The sequence below is a fragment of the Balaenoptera musculus genome, chromosome 13 (assembly GCF_009873245.2).
Source record: "Balaenoptera musculus isolate JJ_BM4_2016_0621 chromosome 13, mBalMus1.pri.v3, whole genome shotgun sequence".
NCBI classification, from domain to species: domain Eukaryota; kingdom Metazoa; phylum Chordata; class Mammalia; order Artiodactyla; family Balaenopteridae; genus Balaenoptera; species Balaenoptera musculus.
The window spans coordinates 44,462,047-44,480,324 of record NC_045797.1 but is presented as its reverse complement, the minus strand read 5'-3'; the positions used below and the strand labels follow the sequence as shown (position 1 = coordinate 44,480,324).

At 44.5% G+C, this 18,278-nt stretch overlaps 1 protein-coding gene across 7 annotated transcripts in view; it reads left to right on the top strand.

Annotated features, from left to right (window-relative positions):
• Positions 1-18,278, top strand: part of SPTBN1 (spectrin beta, non-erythrocytic 1) — a 195,189-nt gene that overhangs the window by 83,173 nt on the left and 93,738 nt on the right. The window contains exon 1 of one of the 7 annotated variants that reach the window (XM_036872639.1): positions 273-723. The exons of 5 other annotated variants lie outside the window; for them this stretch is intronic. In XM_036872639.1, the coding sequence (XP_036728534.1) occupies positions 615-723 (109 nt within the window). In that variant the 5' untranslated portion in view covers positions 273-614. Of the gene's footprint in view, positions 1-272; positions 724-18,278 lie in introns of those variants that run through there. One more of the 7 variants, XM_036872640.1, reaches the window with a different exon arrangement.

Here is an 18,278-nt window from a genome sequence, read left to right as displayed (position 1 = left end):
CGTCCTGGGCCCGACCCGGGGGTCGGCGGCTCCGCGGCGGCCGTTGGGTGGGGGCCGCGGCCGGCCGGCCTCCCCCGCGCCCCTCGTGGTACAGCCTGCGTTTCCTCTACAATGCAGTTATGCTAATCAGGTGACATCACCACCCAGCGCACGGCGAGTGGCTCCTGATTAAATTACAAACCGGCGGCCGCCAAGGGCAGCCGGGAGGAGGTGTGTGCGCTGTGCCCGAGAGCTCCCGGGCTCGGCGACCGAGGCGTGTTTAGGGTTGGCCGTATTTTTAAAAAATTTTAAGAAGGACTTGCGCCTCCCTCCTTCCGTCCTCCCGCCCCTCCTCGGTAATTTATTTCAAGCCTAGAGCCAAGGGCCACAAAAGGAAGGAAAGCCACAAGGAATTAGATGCGTGAGTGGCCTAAGGTGTACCCTCCTGCGGCCAACTTCCTATCAGATCTGCCTGCTGGACTTTCACACCGGGATGGGGCTTGCCTAAGGTCCAGCCCTTTTAGCCGGGGCCGGGAGCCAAGCGTTGCGGAAGCTGCTGCGTGTTGGATGGGGGTAGGAAGGGGCCGGAGCGGGATTTCCACCGTGCAGCCCGCCGGGGCGTTACGCTAGGCATAATGGAATTGCAGAGGACGTCAAGCATCTCCGGGCCGCTGTCGCCGGCTTACACGGGGCAGGTGCCTTACAACTACAACCAGCTGGAAGGGAGATTCAAGCAGCTACAAGGTAAACTCCCGTCTCAAAGGCCGGGCCTGCCCGGGGGCCGTGCTGCCTCCAGGGGTTCTGAGGGTTTATTTGTGCCATATGGTACGTGACCCTAATGAAGACCGGCGGCCGCGCGCCCGGCCCCAAAGCCTCTGGTTGGCTGCGAGCACCCCATTCACTACTTAAAGGAGACAGTTTCTCACTCTTTACTCCAGAAAAGCCACCATTTGGAGTCTTTCTCTCCAGTTTCCCTTGGGCTCTCTTGGTTGTCAGGTATCTGCTGCCCACTGCCCACACATTTTCTTTCTTTTTAGCTGTCTTTGCATTTTAGTAGATCAATGATAATAGACCTATTTGTATGCAAGTATTTGATTCCGGGTCGCCTCCGTTTCCCGGCCCCCAGCCTTTTACCTCTGGGAAGCCTAAAGGTGTAAAGTACACTGCTGGACACCCTGTAGAACAATAGCAAAGGGAAGGAGGGAGTGGTCTTTTTGTTCCTAAGACTTGGATAAATTACAGTTTTGATTCCGAAGCTTCATTTTAACTCTTTTGATGTATTGTGTTGGGATAGAGCCTTGCCATCAATTTAGTGAGCTATGTAATTTATAATGAAAACCAGTTATTGTCATTCCAGTGCTATTGGGTTAGATTAGTTGGATCAATTACAGGTTTCTTGGAGTCTGTATTAATCTCAAACAGTTGAATGAATCTAATATTTTTATGGAGAGCATTGTGTGGGGTGATGGGCCTGCTGCCTGCGGCCGAAGTGGCCCCTGCAGCCCCCTTGGCTGTCCCTGCCCAGCCAGCAGGCCTGGCCGGTGGTGTCTCGGAGCTTATACATGAAAAACGATTTGTAACTGAAAACAGAACTCCTTCTGTTAGGAAGCCTCTGGAATCGGTAATAGGCTGGGAATGATTCTAGTGCTGTGAAAAAGTAGCCTTTGCAGACGGTGTATGTTTCTTATTTTAACTCTTCTTGGTGCCTCAAATGTGGATCCTGGGAGGAGGAGGAGGAAGGAAGGAAGCAGCTCAGTCTTAGAATGTTTTCACTGGGGAGAGGGGGAGGCTATATTTCATTCACAGGTTTATTTGTCTTGTGAAATAGTTGACAGTAATGACACTTTTCTGGAAAACAAGAGGCAGAACAGGACATGATTTTAAACATTTGCTAGGCTGTGCTGCATTCCTTGGGCAGTTAGCTAAGAGGAAGCTGCATTCCCTCTAGGGAATGGTTGTGTGTCTTTGCTTCATCCCTCTTGAGCTCTTCGAAGGTAGAAATTGCTTTTTTGGAAAACTTAGGGGGGGCCAGAGCTGGTGGGCGGGGTGGAGACTTGAAGATGGTAAATAGAGGAGTGGGGTGTGTCCATTATCTTCTGGGTGTGTGGTCAAAGGCCCACAGTTTGAGGTTTGAGGTTCTGAGAATTCAGAATGCACTTCTTCTTCAAATGACCCAGGCTCCTCACTTCATTGTATCATACTGCCAAGGAGAAAGCACCAAGGAGGATCCTCGATCTGAAAACCTATTACTGAGGTCCAGTCAACCCCCTCCTGTAGTCTCAGAAGAAATGAAAACCAAGGAGAAAATACAAGAAGGTGTGGGGACCAGTGTGCCCACAGGCCCACCCATAACAAAAGGCTGTCACTCTGAAAGGTTTGAGGACGGTTGTAAAACTGCTCACTGAGGAGGGTGGAGCTTACACACAGGAAATGTCTTAAACTGTCCTCTCTGGAAAAGTAAAATTTAAATTAAAAAAAATCACCGTGTGCCTTTGATATTTTACCTCGTGTTTCCCAAGGAAATTCCTTCTAAAGGGGTGAGCTCCACATTTTGTGTGGTGATTTTTTTAAATGACCTTTGCCCCCTAATTTAGTTGCAGATAACTTTCTTATTTCTAAATATTGCGGTTTAGAAGTTGCACAAGTTTAGTGTTGGTATTTCTTCTATAACAGAAAACCACCCGTGTTGAGGAACTGAGACAGGGTGAATTAACTCTCAAGTATGGTGGATCCCAGGAGAATTACAAACAGTTGGCATCATCCTTAGTTACACATGGAATTGATTGCATTTTAAGCAACTTGAGGAAAATTTTTGATAAAACCTTTTCCCGTCCCCACCTACCCCCGATCCCCGTCTGGTATTTGTTACTTATTGTTTAGTATTTGTAGTTCTTCCAATCATCACATCTCTGATAACTTATAGATTCTGTCTGCTGATTTAATTTTGTACATGCCTACTAAGCTGCCTTTTTCCTCTTTTTAATCCTTCCTAGTACTTATAACCCAATACTGGCAAACGGCACCTCTGAATCTGTATCGATTTTTTTTTTTAGTGCCTCTTATATGAACTTATTCATTTAGCGTCTGTACCTTAGAGTCTGAGAGTACTGTGATTTTGTAGGAGATATTTGTGCAGTTTTCTTGGTTTCAAATATTTTCACACTGGATCCTAAAAATCTCAGGAGGGGGCGGAGTTTTAATGTTCTAGCTAAGGGAAATACAGTGTTAAAATGAGTCTGGTCTTTTAGATAAAATAGTTTATAGAGATTTATCAGTAAGTAAATAAGTGTGATTAGAAACAAAACCTCACTGAGGGGCTTAAGGGGCCGAGGTGCAGAGTGATGTCTTTCACACTGATGCTCCTGGCATAAGAGATAGGACCTTCCACCTCTGATGGCTTCAAACATTAACCGCCGATGCCCAGCACACACCTGACAGGCACACACCTGACAGGCATATCCACTGCACACTCGAGATCTCTTTCGAATTTCACCTGCAAGATTAAGTTACCACCTTCCTGAGAATCTGTTCGTGTATCTTATGCAGTTAGATTTGTTGTTTTGCTTTTCTTTTTTAAATAAGAGAGGACTGCTGAAACACAACAAAACTCAACCTCACATGTTTTTAAAAAATGTGTTTGTAGTAGCAGAGAAGTTCACGATGATACCTTTTCTCCAGTTTCACACCAGCCAGCTCCACTCCTTATCAGACGATACTCCTGCTCCTCCTCTACTCAGAGGCTGTTGTGCCTGCCTCTTGCGTAAATTAAATTCCAGGCTCCTTAGCCTGGCATTCAGGACCCTCCCCCAAATGGCCCCAGACACGAAATTCCTATTCCAGCTCTTACATTCCAACCAAATAAATCTTCCAGGTGGGCAGGCCTGCAGTTCCTCATGAAACCCAGCCCTGGGTTTTTCCTTCATTGTCTACCTTCTGCCTCAAAGGCTCTGCCCTTCCATTTTACCAATAGAAATCCTTCCTACAATTTTTTTAAGACTATGCTTACATTCCATTATTCAAGAAAGCTTCTCCTTGTCTCCTCCGTTGGGTAGTGGGAAAAAGATTTCACGGAGTGCTCACCATGCACCAGACGTGTTTAGTGGGAGCTTTGTCTGTATCTCATCTTGTGTTCATAGCACACTTAGGAGATTTTTTTTTTTAATTGAAGTCTAATTGACGTACAATATATGTTACATGTGTACAATATAGTGATTCACAGTTTCAAAGGTTATACTCCATTTATAACTAGTATAAAATATTGGCTTATTTCCTGTGTTTTACAATACATCCTTGTAGCTTACTTTATATATAGTAGTTTGTACCTCTTAATCCCTTGCCCCTATATTGCCCCTCCCCCCCCCCCCCAAGGTTTTAAAGATGAAAAGGTAGAGTCAAATAGCTTGTTCCAGGTCCCAGGCGCTGTTGAGCTCAGGCTGAACATTGTTGTTCTCGAACTTTCTCCTCCCAGACTTCTAGATATTAATATTATTTTATTTCTGCAAAAAAGAGAGAGAAGGTGACCTTGTGAAATGCCAGCCCCAACCTGCTTCTCTCTTCTTCCTACCTGCCCCCTCAGAGCACTGATTCTATCAGTTCTGGCAGTGGAGTTGTAATGAAGACAGAATCTAGTTTAAATACACCAACATGAACTTTCTCTGCCTTCTTTGCAGCCTGACCCTGACATCCAGCACCTGGTGTTTCTGGAGAAGGTGCTTTCTCTTAGCTATTCTGGCTCAATGAATTTTTCCAGCTGTCCAGAAGGAATCATGGAGTCACCTGTCTTCATTGGGACATAGAGGGAGACTAAAGAGTTGCAGGCTGTGGGAACGTGTTACACTCAAGTTTATTACGTGCTCTCTCAGGGTTGCCTCCTTGAATTTCTTCATTTTTTTGGTTTTGATTTCTAAACTGTTAGGGAAAGAATTTTGCTAGTTTTATACCCGCAGATCACGGGGAAAATGCATTCTTAAGTGTTTAAAAAGAACTTTCCAGTTTGTTATGGTACCTAGATGTTTGTCTTGTGTAATTTCGTAAACCACAGAGAGAGAAGATTGCTGGGTTTACACCTGCTTGTCATGAAGAAAACTTTAAGTTCTTAGATATAAAGTAATAGCCTTCAAATATTTCCCATTGTGGCAGTGAAAAGAGTTGGTGACAAATGGTAACCCTGTTTTTTTTGGGGTGGCCAAGATTTATAAGAACACTTTCTGGGCTCTGGTCTGGATACCTGCCAATGCTGTACTATGATACTATAGATTTTTCTAAGCCCAGATAACTTTGTGGGATAAGTCACCAATTAAAAAAAAAACCTCTTTTCACCAGTTTACCACAGTTTCAGCTCAAAATTTAGAACTTCCAAGCAGATTTGTGAATTAGAATCTTTTTTGAGTGATGTACTACTATTAATTATTATTAATATTTATAGCACTTAACTATAATATGTACCATCTTGCTTAATTAACTCTATGAGATTATTCAGAGTACCCAGCATGGGAGCCAGTACTCAGTAAGTTCTAAATAAGTGGGCGTTTCCTTAGTACTAATAATAATCCTGTGGGGTATTCTCTTCCTTTTTATAAAGAAATAGATCATTGGATTAAGATCAACCAGTATGAGGCTACCTCTCCAGAATCCAGGTTTTCTGACTCCAAATTTGATCTTCTCCTATAGGACCACAAAGTGTAGGTTAGGTATGAGCCACGATACCCATTACCCAGATATCATGAATACATTCTGGCGGCATGGAAAATTAACGAGCACAGAACTGCTCAGATTTCTTGACATGTGGTGCCCTCAGTTTTTGGTGGTCTAGGAACACCGACAGTCAAGGGAACACTGATTCTTTTAGCTTAAGTCCAATGTTTGACTGGGATGACTGTAAAAAGGACTTTTGGAGACCGGTTAGGAAGAAGAGGAGGGGGAGATAGTTACTCCGTTTGAGGAAAAGATACCACTTACGGTAGTGAAAGAATGGGACTCTAAACGTCCTGGCTACTGAGGAAGCTTTCTGGATGATTGTGTTCCCAATTTTCGCCTCTTCTCATGCCTTGGGCCTAGAAAGGGGTCTGTTCACAGCCCCACTGCTGCCTCCTCTGTGTTAGTCTCTTTCCGTGGTTTCCTAATGCCCCCCCCCACCCCCATGCAGCTGCCCCAGCCTCCCTAAATGCAGGCTCTGATAAGAGATCTCCCTGCAAAAACTTGGGATTTGACTCCAGCTGACCTTCCCACCTCCAGCTCCTGCTATTCCTTACTCCACGGTACTCATGATTCCCTAAACCTACCCTGCATTTTCCTGCTCTCCTGGTTTCTTCCCCTTAGGAATTATTTCTTGTGTCAGGATCTTTTTTTTTGTTTTTTTTTTTTCAGGTTCAGTTCAGATGCCACTTAATTCAGGGGAGAGGTGATCAGAATCTCTGCTTGGATTCTTTTCCTTTAAGATTTAAAGTTTAAGCACTTGGTCATTCTCCTGTGATTTTCACATCCTGCCTTTGGTTACAGTTTGAGTATCTGCCTCTCTGCTTTCCTTACATTTCACAAAGTCTGGGAGCGTAAAGACAAAAGTCTGATACAGCCTGTCTTACCCATAGAAGTCACTAAGTATTTATTAAGGAGTAAATGAAGTAGTATTATGGAATACTTTGTTTCAGTGGTTCTCAAAATGAGGTTCCTAGACCAGTAGCAGCATCATGACCTGGGAACTTGCTAGAAATATAAATTACCAGGCGCTGCTTCTGACCTACTGAATCAGAAACTCTCCGGGTGAGGCCTAGTCATAAGTTTTTAACTAGCATGCCTGGTGACTGTGATGTACACTCAAGTTTGAGAAACGCTCCCTTATTGGATCATTTGTACCCTCTTTGCAATTTGGGGGGTGGGAGGATTTGGGAAGGACAGATTGCATGAATTGCTCCCAGATAGGAGCAAATACTGTATCTGATTTCTTATTGAAGAATGAAGAGTTAGGGAAAAGTATGTTTTAGAACAAAATTGTGTAGTAGTGGAAAAGGTATTTAGCTAGTCAGGAATGAGCTCTACCCTGCTAAACTAGAGGAGCCATTTAACATCTGCAGGCCTCAGCCAACTCATGACTGCCAAATGGGGCCAATAATCTGTCAGAGCGTCAAGTTTCCAGTGAACCAGAGCTTCACAGCCATTCATCTGTTCCTACTGGAATCATACTTGTGCACATTATCAAAAATACGCCAGGTAGATCCCAGCCATTTTTAGATCTTAGTGCCTTTTCTCCCTTTTGCCTGACAAGTTTCTATCAACTCTTAGAAGCCCCAGCCATGAAAAACTAATGACAGGGGGAAATAAATGATGGGGGCATTGTAAAGCCTTTTTCTAACTTCAGTATTCTTTGCTTGATTGGCTTACTTAAAAATCTGGCAGTTGTTTGTATATCATGGGTGCAAAGGACTTGCCATTTAAAAGCTCAGTAGTTGGTTACTAATCTAGGCTATTTTAAAGCAAGAAGACTCCTAAGAAATAAAATGATAAAAGTGTTTTAAGCAGTATAGGGCATGCTTTTTTGTTCTCTTTGTTTATTAACACATATTTATTGATCGCCTGCTCTTCAGTAAGCAGCTGTCCTCTGGCTAGGAAGTGTATGAGTAAGCGTGGCTCAGCTATGCTGCCGAGCTGACTGATGAGTAGAAGCAAGTGGAGAAATAAACTTGTTCCATGTGGGGACCCAGGTAGGGGAATTCAAGCAGGGCCAGGGTGGCGGAGCTTAGAGTCCAGAGTGAGGAAGGGTTGGTAGGAGGGGTACTAGAAGGGATAGTAAACAAAGGCCAGAGGGTGCACGGTCCTGTAAATCAAGTTAAGGAGTTGGGAAGGCAGTGGGAGGCTACTGAAGGATTTTAAATATGGGAGTGACTTGTTCTGATTTTTTTCTCCTTAAGGAAAGGCCAGTCTGATTCCTGAGTATGATTGTTTTGGAAGGTGGGTGGTGGTCAAGAGAAGAGGCAGGAGACCACTTAGGAGGCTGTTGCATTTGTTGTGATGAAAAACAGAAACAGCATAACCTCCTTGAATTTTGAACTGCAGGGTACTTATAACCTTATGACTCAGTGTGTTCTGTAGATGACCTGGGAGTTTGTTAGAAATGCAGACTCTCAGGCTCGCCCCAAACCCACTAAGTCATAATTTCCTTTTAGCAAGATCCCCAAGTGGTTTGTATGCACAGACAAGTCTAAGAAGTGCTGCCTTGGAAATAATCTCTGCCTGCTCCCCCACCCCTTGAGCCGAGAAGGAAATAGTCCTAAAGAGGCTATGACCTTTCTGAGGTTTAACGTTTGTGTTTCATATATAGTCTGCTTTAAAGGAAGGAGGAGTGTGTGTGTGTGTGTGTGTGTGTGTGTGTGTTTCTTAAGTAAACTGGATCATTTTAACTGTAAAAATAATATAGTATCCAAATGAATAATAGTTAATTAAAGAAAGTTTAGCATTACCCTAGGAGATTACAGGGCTTTAAAGCATGTTTGGTTAATTCCTAGCTTTATAAATCTTTGTAGAGTTTGGCTAGGATTCTCTTACTTGCTAATCCTGCAGTTCTAGAAATTTGTGAAGTTAAAAAAAAGTTTCTTTTCATTTATCCATTTGGTTTTAATGGAGAATTACAAAAATAATCTGGGCTACTTTCTCTAAGTTCTTCCAGAATTTCAACATGGTATCCTGGGAAGTAGAGGCTTATTAATTAAGTCCATACTTGCTTCATGACTTAAACCTTTGATATACTTCTAAACTAATTTTTAAAGCAAAAATACCCCCTCCTCCCCACACTCCATCTTACTAAAATGATCCTAATTAAATGAATGTTGGTGTTCTTGCAGTTGGTGAGACTTTAGTCTGGTTTCATATATATCAAACTTACCCAGCAAGTGCCTTCAGGTTTTGGTGTTAAAGCTGGATTTGAAATACATTAAATATCTGTTACTTGATAAGCGCTCATTTCCTGTGAGTCTGCAGGTGAAGCTTTAAAATTACTGGTTATTGATTAGGTAGGGGAGAAAAAGCACCTGCTGAAACTTGTTGGCCAGAATTTTTTGCCCCTTAGAAGAAAGAAAAGGGGTGGGGAGATAAGTGACTTCTGTTCTGACTGGCATCACTCCAGAACCTTTCTGACAGGGGAAGGGGTGTGGGTAATGAAAGCAGTAGTATTCAGATGGTGTTCTTTCAAAGGCAAGGTTGAAGGTTATTAATAGACACAAATTAAATTTCTAGCTGTTCTTTGTATTACTCCAACATTTTTTATATTATTTCACAACCGTATCAGGTCATCTCCAGAAGAAATAAAAATGAAAGAATAATTCATGTAAAATCCCGCAGTCCCAACAAATCTTAACTTTCTGATAGTTCTTGTTTATATACAGTTTAACAGTGTTATAGTCATTATATAGATTCAGTTTTGTCTTGGCATCTTTTTATTTTTTTACTTAACATTATATGACAAACATTTCATATGTGGTTATTTTCTGTGCCTCTTGCCAAATTGCTTTCCAAATCCGGGCAATTTATTTACCAACCTGAACCTGCTGTCTCTTCTGTGGGATGGGAGTAATACAACTTCTGTGTAATAATAAGATTGTTGGAAGAGTAAGCGAGATTCTCCACGGAAATTGTTCCGGCACACGGTGGGCCCTCAGTAGTCAACAACAGCCTTTATTATTACAGGTCCTGGTTAAAAGGCAAAGCAGTACCCTGCAGCGGCAAGTCTTTTGAACTTGAGTTGAATGCCTCAACCCCGCCCCTGCCCCCGAAACCTGTTCTGGGTGTGGCTTCCTTCAGCATGTGTAGAAGAGCGTTGAGTTTGCCTGAAAATGCACCCAGCCGAAAACACCCCCTTTTATGTTGCCCTTTAGAAAGTACACAGGGTTGGCAGCAGTCCCTTGAGCCTGGTGACTTTTGATGTTGGTTGAGGACACAGTGGTGGTGCCTCTCCCAAGTTCATAAAAAGCGTGCGGAGCACTTAGTGCTGCAGCCAGAGCGTCCAGCACGTCGTCAGAAGAGACTCCTGTAGCCAGACTCACATTAGCTGCCCTCTGTAGAATGCCTCTACTGTGTTTGCTTTTGAAAGGCCTCTCTTAGCCTTTCTCTCTCTCTCTCTCTCCCCCAGCCTTGTTTTCAAGAGGCACAGGACCTTTGAGTAGCAAATCCGGTAATCACACACAGTAGCATGGAGACACAGGCTGGCCTATATTTGGTCTCACAAAGGCCTTGTGAACGATCTGGCCTTAAAGTCTTTTTTTAATGCTTAAATGATGCAAGTGGAAAGTTAATTCGAGGATCACTGAGGCACGCTTCATTCATGAAGAATGTGAGCAAAACGTAAAACGTCCGGAGGCTCTGTTCTTCTCTGGTGGCAAGGAAATTACATAGGCTGTGTCATTATTTGGGTGAATTTTACCCCCCCACTGAGAGTGCAGTTGTGTTGGAATTTTGGAGTGAGAGCTGTGGGTTTAAGCACGACTAGTTGCAGGAGTGTGTGTGTGTGTGTGTGTGTGTGTGTGTGGCCTGAAATCCTTATACAAACCATAGACATTATTTTGGCCACACTGACAAGCAAATGGTGGTTATCCCTTGGAATGTGGCCTTGGCATTTTGAATTAGGTTTGTTTTTTAAAGAGAAACTTTGAAGGTCTGGTTTAAAGTGGATAGAGCCTTTGAAAATCTGCCTAGTCTGTTTGAACTGTTAAATGCCAGTGAGTTTCTGTAGATTGCTAGCTTGATTGTATAGTAGTTGAGAGGTGAATACAAGTCTAGTGCAAAGTGTGTTTCTGGTGCTTGAAAACAGTGCCCTGATTTCTATTGAGGAAGACATTTATTCCTACAGAGGTTTAAACGACTTGCTATAAAAAAAATTCAGTCTTGCAGTGGTAGAGGGAGATTATGTATTATCTGCGAACAACTGCCAAGCAGATGAAATCCCAGCTGCACAGAGTTTGTGGTGGAGAGTGGGTGGCAGTGACCAGGGGAGAAGCAGGCGGTCGTGAGAAGGGCTGTGTTCAGAATTAGGACATTTTATCTCTCATTTTAGAAACTCAACGGTGGTGGAAAGTTCATGGGCTGTGGATTCATATAAGCCAGCATTCAAATCCTGGCTCCACCATTGACCTCACTGAGCCCCATTTTCTTCATCTGTAAAAACTGGGAAGAATAAATAGCCCTTGGGGGTGGTTGGGAAGCTTAAATTCGTATATTGTATAAATAGGGTGACCAAACTCATCCTGGTTTGACAGAGACTTCCCCAGTTTAGCACTGGTTGTCCCACATCCAGGGAATCTCCCAGATTCTAGGGGAGAGAGAATCTCTCTTAGAGTACCAGGCAAGCTGGGCGCTAGGTCACCCTAATTATATATAAAAGCACCTATTACTGTGTATAGAGGACAGAGATGATGTATGTGTTACTTCACCCCTGCATTCCTTCCTAGTGCTTGGCACATAAATAAATGTCTCATAAATAAAGGAGTGTATGAATGAATGAGTAAAGTAGTGAAGGCAGTAGTAACACGTATAGAGTAGTTTTAAAGTGAGTTAGCGGCTCTTCTTCCCTGTTGACTCTTATTCCCTGAGAAGAGGTGGCCTCACCAGCCACATGGTAAATAATGTGCTGAACGAAAGAATGAATCACTCATGATAATGATTTTGGCTCTATGATGTGGCTAAACTATAACTTCAGGAAGAGCTTATCTGAGTCTGTCTCCTTTTTTGATAAAATGAGATTTTGATAGGACCCTAGGGACCTCCCTCATGTAGTCCCTGTACCCTACAGGGCACTGGGGAATTGACTTAACTTTGGTGGGAAGGAGAGGAGAGGGGAGCCCACGGCATTACGGTACTAGTAGAGAGAGGAACCGGTCCTTGGAAATTAATTAGGCATCAGGTTGTCTCTTCATTTTTGTTGCTTTTCTTTTTCCTTTGAGTGGGTGGGCAAGAGTAGTTGGACCAGGAGAAAAGTTCAAGGGTGACACTAGGACATAGCAAAAGAGGTAAAAGTGTACCCCGTGAAACTGCAGTCCATTCTTCTAGGTGTGGTAGCCATTCAGAGCTTTATATTGTGTGGCTGTAAATAAAATGAATGCGATTTCTCTAATGTGAATATGCCTTTTTACTCAGAGTGATGCCTCATGAGTAATGCTTTTCTGGAAGCCAGGCAGTTAATAATACTCTGAGCAAATCAAGGCACAGCCTCAGAAGTTTAGATACCAGCTAAATGTGCAAGCTTGGTCTTTTAAACTGAAGAAACAGTCATGGAGAAAACTAATTTTGGCCCAAGAACTACTACTTACCACCCCTCAGTGCCTTACAATCTCCACCCCCAACACCCACCCACCCCCACCCCCCCTTTAAAAAAATCTTTGGTTTTCCTCTGCAAATATATATGATTTCAATTTTGAGACAGGAGGTTATTTTTTCACTTGAAACACAAGGAAGCAATTTTTTAAAGTCATACTCACTCCGCAGTGGGCTTGACTGTAGCTGGACTTGACTAGGAGTTCTTGGCCACAGAACCACATGCACTGTTTATCAGGGTAGTAAATTCAGATGGCTTTTGGGGAAGGGAGAGGGTTGGAGTTGAGGGAGGTGCACTAGAGCGAGATCTGCTGGGCCGGCCAGATCTGGCGCTGGCTGTCTCTGTGAGGGTTTGCCCCTGGCGTGCTGGGGGTCCGATGGGAGGGCGGACCCAGATGTTCATCTCCGCCGTTGTCATCCAGGGATTCTGAAATGACCTTTCTTACCTCGTTTTCCTAAGAGCTCATAATTGTCTGCACACATAAATTGTGTCCTGGGTCCTGGCTCCCTCTTTGTTTGATCAGGAGCTGCTCTTCTGCTCAGTGCTTTTTTGGGAGAGTAAAGCGAGGCCCAGGTCATTCTGTGATGCAGCAGTTGATTTGGGATCTTCTGTCATTGTTCCCCCTCCCGCAGTGGGAATTCACACTGTAACTCATCTTCTAAGGTTCCCTGCCTTAAAAACCCACAAACAAAACTCCTATTGGAGTAGGAGCCCTGATCATTAGAATAATGAATGGTGTTACTCAACCCCTGTTGAATATTCTGCCTGACGGAGGGCCTCTGTCTGTAGCTCTTTGCTAGGCACTGGGGTACAGTTTCTTTTCCTGTCCTCAAGAAGCTCACAAACAAGTCAAGACACAGGAAAACAGTTTTTGTAATAGGATTTGAATGGGTATATATGAGGAGGGGGGGGGGGCTGCTTTATACACCTGCATAGTGAAGAAACACCGGCCCTCCCTTCTCTTCCCGGTTTGCTGTGACAATCAGTTACATCATAATTCGCGAACTCCCTATGAAAAATACAAATTCATAATCGATTCTAGGAAGTTTTTGTTGGGGAAACAATGGCGTGGCTGTCCTTGTGCTCAGGTACACTCAGCTGGTATGGTGTTCACTGAGGAAGGAAGCAGAGACCTTTCAGTAACAATAGCCAACATTTATTCTTCAGTACCTGACTCTGTGCCATTTATTACATGCATTACCTCACTGCATACTCGGGAGAATGCTGGAGATGGGCACAGATCTGTTTACAGATGAGGAAACTAAGCCTTGGAGAGATGAAGCAACTTGCTCAGTGGCAGACGGCTAGTAAGCGGTGGGCCGGGCCGGGCCTGGCAGTCGCGCCCGGCTGTGTGTTCACCGAGCCCTACTCCACACTGCCTCTCCTAGGTGCTTATCTTCCTGGGAGGATCTAGGTGTGGCTGGGTGTGGAGGGAGCAGTTGGACCACATCTTCTAGCAGCAGCCTGCACAGTGTCATGTCTGCTTTGAAGCATCTCCCTCAGCCCTAGCTCCTCAGAAAGCATCCTCCCCTCTGGGGGTGAGATTTATGATGTGGTTTCCTTCCTCCTCCCTCTGGAGGTCAGCTCTTCTCCCCCAGGGTCAGAAAGCCCCTCGGTTGCTGATAGTCGGCCCTGCTGGAGTCGCTGCCCGCCCTGTGTTCAGGATGGGTCATGCTTGTGTCACCACGCGGTAAGCGGGGGGTGCTGTGAGGGCCGGATCAATGCGGTCTGGTTTGGAATTGCAGGTCACACCCTTTCCACCACATTGCTCATGAAGCTGCTGATGCCTGTGATGTAAAAGTGAAACCACAAGCTGCTTTCTCTTGCCCTGAACGTGACTTTTAAAAAAGTTTTTGTCGGCTTTCCAGCCTGAGCTCTAGGTATAAGTCAGGTACCTTCACCTACATATGGTTTATCCATTCAGTAGCCCTGTGAGGTAGGTGGTATAACGTCTGCTGTGTGGATTGAGAAACCTGAGGATCAGAAAGGTGAAGTAAGGTGGCAAGGTTCTTAGCCAGCATGTGACAAAAAGGGTGACTTTGTGAAATCCTGCAGCAAGGAGGGGCCTTTTTCAACACCTCTTTGAACTTAGAGCAGGTGCTTTTTCTAAATAGGTGGAGTCACATAGCAAGGCGTATAGTGTACGTGTCTGTCAGCACATGTGTGGATTGCATTGATTTTAATTTTTGTTTTAAATTTTGTTTAAAACGTGTATTTAATTATTCTTATTTGACATCTAGCCAAATTCACAGGTGTTTAAAAGTGTACCATCTAGGGACTTGCCTGGTGACGCAGTGGTTAAGAGTCCGCCTGGCAATGCAGAGGACCCAGGTTCGAGCCCTGGTCTAGGAAGATCCCACACGCAGCGGAGCAGCTAAGCCCGTGAGCCACAACTACTGAGCCTGCGCACCTAGAGTCCGTGAGCCACAACTACTGAGCCTGCGCACCTAGAGCCCGTGCTCTGCAACAAAGAGAAGCCACCGCAATGAGAAACCCATGCACCACAAGGAAGAGTGGATCCCGCTCGCCGCAACTAGAGAAAGCCCGTGCGCAGCAACAAAAACCCAATGCAGCCAAAAATAAATAAGTTAATTAATTAAAAAAAAAAAAAAGTGTACCACCTAACCTAGCAACAAATCGAATACACAGCTTGAAAATGGAAGGCTCACCAATAGGTTTCTCATGTGTCAATTTCTGATAAGAGTGTTGCTATTGCTGAGTAAATCCTTCCATTAAAAACAATGCAGTCTGCTTATTTGCTTATCTTTGATATTGCAAGGGGCATAATATTGTGGGGATGGGTAACGTATCTACATATCTTAAAGGACAGAGCAGACATTCACCCACGTGTGGATACAGCGTTTGGTAAATGCAGTTAGGCTATTTGGGGGATGTTGAGCCATGTAATAGCCTAAATTCAGGTGATTTTGAGCCTTGGCGTATCAGGATCCTCTTGAACGTAGTTAATAGACATGGATATAGATCCACTGCTAATACCATGAGGGCGCTGGATCCCAAATTGTTGGAGATGAAATACCTGCAGCCAAGCATCTCTTTTTTTTTTTTTTTTTAAGAAATTCACGTTCTTTTATTTATTTATTTATTTATTTATTTATTTATGACTGTGTTGAGTCTTCGTTTCTGTGCAAGGGCCTTCTCCAGTTGCGGCAAGTGGGGACCACTCTTCATCGCAGTGCGCGGGCCTCTCACCACCGCGGCCTCTCTTGTTGCGGAGCACAGGCTCCAGACGCGCAGGCTCAGCAATTGTGGCTCACGGGCCCAGCCGCTCCGCGGCATGTGGGATCTTCCCAGACCAGGGCTCGAACCCGTGTCCCCTGCATTGGCAGGCAGACTCTCAACCACTGCGCCACCAGGGAAGCCCCAAGCATCTCTTGATGCAGTGATGTGGTGGTGACTCAGTGACAGCCAGACTGCTCGGCTTCTAGGTACCAATGACTCATTTGAACCTGCCCACAAGCCTCTGAACCAAAAGGAGAGGGAAAATGTGCTTACCTACATTTGGAAAACTGGGTCCCAACACACCTCTGCTTAGCCCGTCATGAAAACCTTGTCTTTCTTCCTTTATCCTGGGTGAGACAGGAATTAACTTGCAGCACAAAAGAAACATGTTTGGGTGGGTGCTTAGGGCAGCCTCCAGAATCTGGTTCAGTTTAGGTTATGGCAGCAGAGTAAGAGGGAAAGGTGGGTACGGTGATGGTCTGTGTTAATTCTTGTCATCACCCAGATCTGTTTCTTCTTTCTGCTGCTCCCGTGGCTCACGTAATGACTTAAAGCTAGAATGTTGATAGGAGGTGTATGTAGACCCAGTTTTTTCACTGTTGGCTCTAGTTTCTTCACTTTGGTGATAAATATTGTTATCTAGAACTTGTCTTCAAAACTCAACTGTCGGGGGACTTCCCTGGTGGCGCAGTGGTTAAGAATCCACCTGCCAATGCAGGGGACGTGGGTTCGAGCCCCGGTCCGGGAAGATCCCACATGCCGCGGAGCAACTAAGCCCATGCGCCACAACTACTGAGCCCGTGCGCCACGACTACTGAAGCCCGCATGCCTAGAGCCCGTGCTCCGCAACAAGAGAAGCCACCGCAATGAGAAGCCCACGCACCACAACGAAGAGTAGCCCCCGCTCGCTGAAACTAGAGAAAGCCCATGTGCAGCAATGAAGACCCAATGCAACCAAAAATAAATTTAAAAAATATTTTTTAAAAACTCAACTGTCAAAAAATCTGGAAGTCAGTTGCTTATAATATGCTGTAGTTGATCTCCCAGTTCATATTGGCTGTTGGAGTAGAATAGCGTGCACCTCCTCAGTAATGAAGAATAAGTGCTGTGGATGAAGGCAGGGTATGTTTTTAGAACACCTTCATAGCTCTAAGATCTCTAAAGGAGCCAACAAGTGTGTCCACCCATGCAGTCGTTCAACAAGCACAAGTGAGCAAGTTGCAGTGCTAATAAGCACATTAGAAACACAGAGGTGTAACAGACAGCCACTGTCTGAAGTTACATTCTAAAAGAGAATACTAGGTAGAAAGTGGCAGGTGTTCGAAGACATGCACATAGCATTCCTGGGTTGTGGGATGTGAGAGAGGCTTTTTGGAGGAGTTGACATTTGAGCTGCAACTTTAATTAAGTATGACCAGGATTAGGTAATGAGATGGTGGGTGCCTGGGGGTGGGGATGGGATATGACCAGAGGGGGCTGCAGAACCGTGAGGGATGCTGGGGGAACGGCTAGACTTTGGCTAGGATATGATGTATATTTTTTCCCTTCCATTTCAATTATTAATGCTTATTACTATTAGTTGGGGTTTTTGCCTCCTTTTTGTTAGCCAGCATTCAGCTAGTGTTGGCATAGGTTCAGGGAATCAGGTGCTTAGCAGCTGATGTTGGTGAAATGACCTTGCACAAGCAACTTGTATCTCACTTCTGTTACCTGTTACGAAGGGTTGTTAGATCATCATTGGTTGCAGATTTAAGGACCTCTTCAAATAAATGCATGGAGGGTCCTACTGGCCATCTTCGGTAACTTTCATTTCACCAAACGCTTCTATGAGGTTCTGCTGGGTAGATGCCCACTGCTTTAAAAAAATGGCTCCTCTGTTCTCTGGGCTCACAGAACCAGTCCTGCGGTAGAACTAACAGGCTAGCAAGGAGAGGGAAAGCAAAAGAAAAGTATGTCCTCATGCAAACACAGAAGGAAGGTAGGTCCCTCCTTAAACTCTAGCCCAGAAGTGGTAGTGGCTGTAATAGTAATACAGCTAAAACTTCTTGATACTTAACCCTGGGCCAGTGCTGTTCTAATGCTCCTCACAGCACCCCTGTGAGATAAGAATTATTTCCACTGTGGAGGTGAGGAAACTGAGGTACAAGGGATGCTTTGCCCAAGAACACATAGCTAGTAAGTGGTAGAGTCGTGGATCCCAACCCAGGCAGGCTGCTTCTGGACTCTGAATCCTTAACCACTTTGCTGTACTGCCTCTCAAGAGTGTTTCCCACAGGATGCTGGAAGCCTGGGTGTTTGTAGATCTTGGATTAGCATTTTGTTAGGACCCGGGAAACCTTGGTTTGGTGAAAGCCATTGCCGAGAAGTGGAAATTCCTGATCCTATTCCAACTGTAAAGGATTTGTTGACTTTTGCTCTTAATTGGCAGCGATGGTGAGGGGCAGCATGGTAGATGTGATGTAAAATTCAAGCCTTGCTTAATCTTGGAAGGCTTTGTTTCCTTTTCTTTGATGGTAGTTTACTTTGGCAATTCTGGCAGAATAAGGGACTGAACTGACAGCGCAGACTCTGATTTTTTCCCCAGTGGTACAAGTTATTTGTCACCGTATCATAAACTCACCATTTCTGTTCTCGCAGTATTGAGTTTTTTGTTGTTTAGATATTTTGGTTTTGGTAGTGGTGTTTTTGTTTGTATTTTTCTGGTATCTTGCTAGTATATAAAATTATCTGTAAAGGAACTTTGAGAACGTGGAATGAAGGGTAC